The sequence below is a fragment of the Hemiscyllium ocellatum genome, chromosome 7 (genome assembly GCF_020745735.1).
Source record: "Hemiscyllium ocellatum isolate sHemOce1 chromosome 7, sHemOce1.pat.X.cur, whole genome shotgun sequence".
Classification (NCBI taxonomy): domain Eukaryota; kingdom Metazoa; phylum Chordata; class Chondrichthyes; order Orectolobiformes; family Hemiscylliidae; genus Hemiscyllium; species Hemiscyllium ocellatum.
Genome location: NC_083407.1, coordinates 59875146 through 59882275, shown reverse-complemented (window position 1 = coordinate 59882275; position 7130 = coordinate 59875146). Strand labels below are relative to the sequence as shown.

The 7130-nt window shown below is 38.8% G+C and overlaps 1 protein-coding gene across 7 annotated transcripts in view; it reads left to right on the top strand.

The window, feature by feature from the left end:
• Nucleotides 1-609: 609 nt before the first annotated feature.
• Nucleotides 610-7130, top strand: part of LOC132817097 (formin-like protein 2) — a 266557-nt gene continuing 260036 nt past the window's right edge. For all 7 annotated transcript variants that reach the window (XR_009644853.1, XR_009644854.1, XM_060827241.1 and 4 more), the window contains exon 1: nt 610-1180. Coding sequence is in view for 5 of the 7 variants with exons in the window: in XM_060827241.1 (XP_060683224.1) it covers nt 1064-1180 (117 nt within the window). In the remaining 2 variants the exon portion in view is untranslated. The remainder of the gene's footprint in view (nt 1181-7130) is intronic.

Below are 7130 nucleotides of genomic sequence, written 5' to 3'. Positions count from 1 at the left end.
CCAAGTCACAAATACCTGATGAAGGAGCAGCGCTCTGAAAGCTAGTGCCTCCAATTAAACCTGTTGGACTATAACCTGGTGTTGTGTGATTTTTAACTTTGTACATCCCTGTCCAACACCGGCATCTCCAAATCTTAACTAAACTGGGAAATTACATTCAACCCTAAGTGATCTTTAATCGGTTGCAAATTGGCTCGGACTTTGAGGGTGTGAGGGGCACTATATAAATGCAAGTCCGTCTGGTACTTGGTGTTTCTTGAGGATGTGGAAGGCGTCAAATAAACTTTTTCCCAAATTCACCAAATTGCAATACATTTAGTTAGCAAGAAGAACATAAGTCCCTATAGTCCGTGCAGAATACAGATAGAATTGAGTCCGCACTCAAAACTGAAGTTTATTTTGTTGTGGAAGGTGTGAGAGAGATTGATTGAAAGCACACACAGTAACTGAGCATTGACTACGTCCCCCGTCGGATTTGAAAACCTCACAATGCGGCAATCTTTAAACAAATTGTTCTGCCGGCCGGGGAACTACAAATCCCAGCAAGCTTTCCCCCAGCCATTCCAGTCCCTCTGTGCGTGGTGCGCAAACGCTGCTTGGGCTGGAGGAGCTAGCTGGCAGTGTGTCTGTGATCAAAGCTCTTATTGTGTGAATGGGGCTGGGGATTAGCTGGCTGCAGTGCTCCAGCTGAATCATGCATTGCACACACGGGGAGTGGTGCCCAGACTGTGTAAGAAACAGCTAGAGCCGACCCCGTGCCTCCGTCCGACAGGAAAGGGGTTGGAGGAGAAGAATGAGAGAGCAGCCAGTCTGCCAGCGCTTGCAGTCGCTGCTATGATGGTGGAGGGAGATCTGCACATACATTGTGGGGTTTGGTGTTAACTGCTGTGAGAGGTTCCAGGCGGGGAGACAGACACACACAGAGAGAGAGAAAGAGTGCTGAAGACGGGAGGCGCTGAGGAAGATCGCAGCAGGATTGTGGCTTTCGTTTTGTGCTGCATTTTAACCCAGTGTTCGCAAAGAAAGGAAGGCTGGAAATCGGCTCGGACCGGGGGTGACGACCATGGGAAACGCCGGGAGTATAGATTCCCAGCACACGGACCTGCGGGCTCACTCCCTGCCCCTGAAACTGCCAATGCCCGAGCCCGGTGAGCTGGAGGAGAGGTTTGTGGTGGTCCTGGTGAGTGCATTCTCTTCACTCGCGTTACCTACCAGAAAGTTTTCCTTTCCATTTAGTGAGCCAAGTCACCGGATGATCATTTCCCTCTGCAATCTATCCCGATCATGAACCGGTTTTCATTCTTCCCGGCTCTCCCTCCCCATAATTAACTTCCCTGGAGTTGCTTTTGCTGGATTTGGCATCAGAAGGAGTTTGGGGAGGGGGAGGGCGATGAATCAAAAGGTTAGCAGCCATATGCTTCACATCTCAGGTCAGTGATTTGAATCTGATCAACACCAGCTCTGCTCACTGATTATTCCACACGTACACCCTGAGGTCTGAGCGCCCTTACACCACGTAATTAATGTTTAATCGAGATTAAGGCTAAACCCAGATTTCTTTGGTGCGGTGTGTTTTATTGGTTTGCTGAAGAAGCCCCAAAAGGGACTATCCAAAGGTTAAAATTGGTCTTGAATTCTGTGCAGTAGCTTTCAAACAAGGCACGAAGTGAACCAGCCCTTCCGATATTCATTGGAAATGAGTAAGGGCATGTTTTGAATTAGGGAAATGTTCATTCCAGAATCAGCTTTGTGTGTGTGTGTGTGTGAAATACATCTGTGTGAGTGTGGATGTGTCCACGCTGCAGCGGGCGCGGCCCTCCTGTTTCGAGTTTGATGGATTTTGTAAACATCAGCTGTTGCAGAAAAAGAGTAATGTCTTGGGTTTCTGTTTGTTTTCCTGAATTGACTGTTTCCTCCAGTGTATCCATACCCGGCCAAACCCTGTACTTGACCTTGGAAACCAGAACTACTGAGATCTGCCAATCTTATTGCCGTGAACTTTATTTTCAGCCAATTAATAAAATATTAAACGCTGTTTCTAATTTACCAACTATGATATTTGTGTTTCTTAGAGAAGGGTTGTTTAGATGGTGTGATGGCAGGACAGTTCATGATGAAAAGGTGAAAGGTCACACTTAGTGGAGGGAGAAGTGACCACACAATCCCAAACTTCAGAGTAATCATTTGAATTCAGCTCCACCAATATGTCCATTGTTGGAATACCATTTGAATCTTGGGTCTCCCAAAACCCTCTCATTGGGGTGTTACTTACGTTGAAAACCTCAACATGAAGAGTTGATTGTAATTGGAAGCAAATGTACAGGAGAAAAACATGACATGAAAGATGAATCAGAGGTCCAAGTGAAATCTTTTCCTGGATCCTACTGGGTAACTGTAGGGCTTTGTTGAAGGGCTTATGCCCAAAATGTTGATTCTCCTGCTCCTCAGATTCTGCCTGGCCTGCTGTGCTTTTCCAGTGCCACACTTTTCGACTCTGATCTCCCGCATCTGCAGATCTCATTTTCTCCTTTTGTTGAACCTTGTCAACACTGCTACAAGGACCAATGTTTTCAATAAGGCATTATGGATATGGCCCTTGTGAAGATCTTGGATATTGGTTTGTTTCAGTCTTGTGTCTTTGACTGTGGAACACCTTGAGACATAATGATAGACACTATAGAAAGAAAATTTGGTGCAAAGGAGATTGAGGGGAAATTTGATAAAAGTGTATTAGATTGAGAGGTTTAGGTAAGATAGACAAAGGACAGCTGTTCCCATTAGCTGATGATGGAAGGATGAAGAGATACAGATTTAAAGCTTAAAGCTTCCAGATTTAAAAAGGCACAAAAGAGATGTGAGGAAGAACCTTTTTACACAGTGAGTGGCAATGACCTGGTGCCCCACTATAACAGTGTTAATGTTGGATTCCTGCATTTTCTCTGTTGCAGATCTTTAAGTAACCAACGTACAGTTTCTTACCTTCTACTTCCCTTTCTTCAACATTTGCCAATTTCTAATCCCATGAGGTGTTTCCAAAATCTCGGGAATTTTGGAAAATTGAAACCAATGTATCTGTTATCTCAGCAGGCACTTCTTTTAAAGCTTCAGATTTTTCCTCTTTCCCCTAAAGCTTTTCTTTCTCTTTAAAATATATCTTTGTTATTAAATATTTCCTTAAATATCTGCCACTGTATCTCAAATTGACCTACCCCTTAATCTAATTTCCCATTTGTTTTACCTAGCTCGGACCTCACACTGTCATTATTGCCCTTATTTAAGTTTAAAACAGTAGTCTTAGATCCACTATATTCTCCTTCAAACTGACTAAGAAATTCAATCAGATTATGATTACAACTACCTTGTGGCACATTTACTACAATATCCTTTGTTTAATCCTGTCTCAGTACCTAAGCTAGAATAGCCTGCTTTGTGGTTGGCTGTGAAACCTGCTGCTCTAAGACACCATCCTGAAAACATTCTATTGACTCATCTTTGAGATTTTGTTTGTCAGTTAGATGTTTTTGTGCTACATGTAGCTTAAAATCATCCATACATTTCTCATAAGTCTCTATTACTTTTTCCTCTGTACTCCGTCCTACAAGTGGTTACTGTTAGGGCATGTATAAACTACTCTGACAAGTGACTTCTAACCCTTACTGTTTCTTACCTGTAACCAAACTGACTCTTTCACATGATGTTTGGCTGAAGTTGTAACATTTTTCCAGCTTATTGGGTTACTGAACTGTCCCTTGGATAAGTGATGACTACCACCATCTTCTTTGACTAGTGTGAGTCTCATATAAATTGGCTTGTCTTTTACTACCTCAAATATGCTGTTTCTTTGTCTCTGGACGACAACTGCTTTTGTAAAGAAAAAGAACAAGTTGCGTTCGAATCAAATGTTTGTAATTATTTCCCACCCCTCCCAGCCAAGTGTATAATTTGGATTTGGTTCAATTAGCAATGCTTCAGATAGAGTTTCATTCCCAAGCATAGAAATTGTTCATATTTCTTTTAGCAATAATTGTGTAATTTGATTAATAAGTAGTCCGATACTTCTACCAGTACTTTACAATGTTAGTTTCCATGGGTGATTTAGGTGCTTTCACAAGTAGGAATTAAAAATCATATTTCATCTACCTTTCCTTCATAAAATATTTTTCTCATTACGTTGGACATGGAGTCACTTTTCACTTCCCAGTAATGTGATAGCTGCCTACAGGTAGTTCCCATATAGCTCGTGGCATCACACATTGCATTGTAGAATTGATTGACACAGTTCCTCTGTGCTATTAACAGCTTAACAATAGGGGTATTATACATTTAACTTGTGATACGTAGAAATGTAAACCATGTTTTTTTTGAAAGGTGAATGGTGAATTATTGGCTTTAATGTAAAGTTGTGAATGAGAAATGTAATTCACTAGTGCTATAGAACTTGTGTGAGTTTTATGTTAGACTTGCATTTGTCATTGGGTTAAAATCCTGGCACTCCCTTCCAAGCAGCATATTGGGTGTACCTACAGTAAATGGAATGCCACAGTTCAAAAAGGCAGCTCACCATCACTTTTTTTAATGGGTAATCAGGGATGGACTAGAAATGAATAAATATAACTAAACTGCAGGCATTCTTGACTCTAAGTTGGGAGATATGTTCTCTCTTCCAGTGTTCCTTTTTCCATTTCTGCGATCATCACCTCCCTTCTGAAAATAAACAATTCTTGACCTCCCATTCTAGCAAGCTCCCATTTCATCTCCAAACTCCCTTCCTCTCCAAAGTCCTTGAATGTGTGGTTACCTCTCAACTTTTATCCCTCAGAAAATACGCAACATTACTTTGATGCATTTGTTTGCAAATTGGCTGCCACATTTCATTACATTAGCAATTATATTTGAAAAAGTATTTCATTATCTGTGAAACTCTGGCACATTTTCCAGTCTGTAAATACAAAAATTCTGAAGAAAAGACATACCAGACTTGAAATATGAACTCCGTCTCTCCACAGGTGGCACTAGACTTGCTGAGTTTCTCTAGCGTTCTCTGCTTGTTTCGCTTTTACTCTAAAAATACAACCTGTTTCATTCATTAAAAGAAAAACAATGATGCTTCATTCAATGTAATTTTCATACAAAGCAAATTTTTGTACTTAGCAAATGTTCTTAAAGATCCTTTCAAATCAATGAATCAAATATGTTGTGATCTCTCCAATCTGGAATGTTTGGGACTAAATAATTTCTGGATTTTGGAATTTTCTGAACTTCAGAAGCCTAACCACAAGTATGTGAACTGGAAAACACTGCAGATATAAATAATTATTTCAAGCATAAAACAGTGATAAACATAAAACAATGGTAAAGGTAGTTACATTTATCCAAATACTATACCTTCCTTGCTTCTCTTTTCAAAGTACTGTACTAGAATGTGCTTGTATCTACTCAGAAAATTTAGTACAACTGGTGCTTCCTGGAGAAATTACAGTGTAATTTTAAAGTCCCTCCATGTGCAGTGAAATAACTGAAGTAAAAAAAAATCAGTTACTGGATATCAATGGAATCTTTATTGTTATGCTGTTAAACAGAAAACATAAATGATGATAAGTCTGTTAAGCTTTTGTATAAAACACCTTAGAGAATTTTGAGGTTCTAAGATAGCTTGGGTTTAACATGACATCAGTAAATAGCTGAAGGTTTGTTCATGTTTTAATGTTCCCTTAATTCTTATGTATTGTAAAATTTAAAACTGCAGGGTCTGAATATTAATGTGAGCATTATTTCAATATAAATTGTTTACCAATTGATTTTAATTTGATTAATACCATATTAAGAAAAGGTAGATCAGAAAAGCAATCTCTCCTATCTAATTAGGTCGCTCTCCCTTTTTATGAAATGTTCACTTTCAGAAGTATTACAGACAAGTTATGTTTCCTTTATGCAAAAATATGAAGCATTGAACTGAAAAGTTTCTTCATTCCATTTAATTTTCTTCTATCAGAACAGGTACAGTTAAGGATGTTCTGATTTATTTATTCGCATGAGATGAATTTCCCATGTTAAATGTTTAGACAATGAGATGATCTGCAAAATTTCTCTCTGTTCCCAAGTGTATGAAAGTTACAGGATATGAATTTAACATTTGTATCTATTATCCAATGCTAACTGCTGGCATTCCACAGAAAGACATCTGTTAGTTACAAACAATCTATTTTATAGAATCATTGAATGACATTGTACAGAAGGAGACCATTCTGCCTGTTGTGCCTGTGACAGCACTTTCATACAGTTGTCAATAAGTTTTTCTCCTTCAGGTATTAATCCAGTTCTCTTTTTAGTTTTATATGAAATGTGTTTTTTCAGCACATTACAAATCACAACTAGATGTCTTTAAATTATTAATTTTTTTTTCTCTAATGTCACCTTGATGTATTTTGCCAATTTCCTTTAAATCTGGTGCCCAACCATTCTGCAATTGGAAACCATTTCTTCTAATTGATTCATGATTATGAGGACCTCTACCAAATCTCCTTATGATTTCTTCACCCTAGGAATAACATGTCAGCTTCTTCACTCTGTCCACATAATTGTAATCCTCCTTTTCCCTGGCACTATTCTGGAAAATGTCTCCACCTTCTCGAACGTCTTGATGTCATTCTTAACATGTGGTATTCAGAACTGGACACAGCAACCATCCAAGGCCTAACCAGTGTTTTGTAAAAGTTTTAGTATATCCTTCATGCTCTTTCCAATCTCTTCCTCTACTCACTGCAACCAAAGATATTCATTTTTGAAACAATTTAACTTGCCATGTTGCCTTAAACGGTCTGTCATTTTAACAGTCTGAGTTTCAAACTCACACAATTCTTTTGGTATAGAAATATTTCATTCTGGAAAGGCCTAGCTATAGTTTTTTAAAATTTATTCTCCTTATTCATAGACTTGTCAGCTAAGCGTAGTAGTTCTCTCAATCTATCAGTCTGCTCCCATCAATGAAAACTTAGATGAAATTATCCATAATTCTAAATTTCAGGAAATACAACCCTAGTTTGTGCAGTAACTTCTTGTAATTTAATCTTTAGATTCCATATATCAATCTGGTAATCTACACATTATTCCCACCAAGATCAATGTATCAT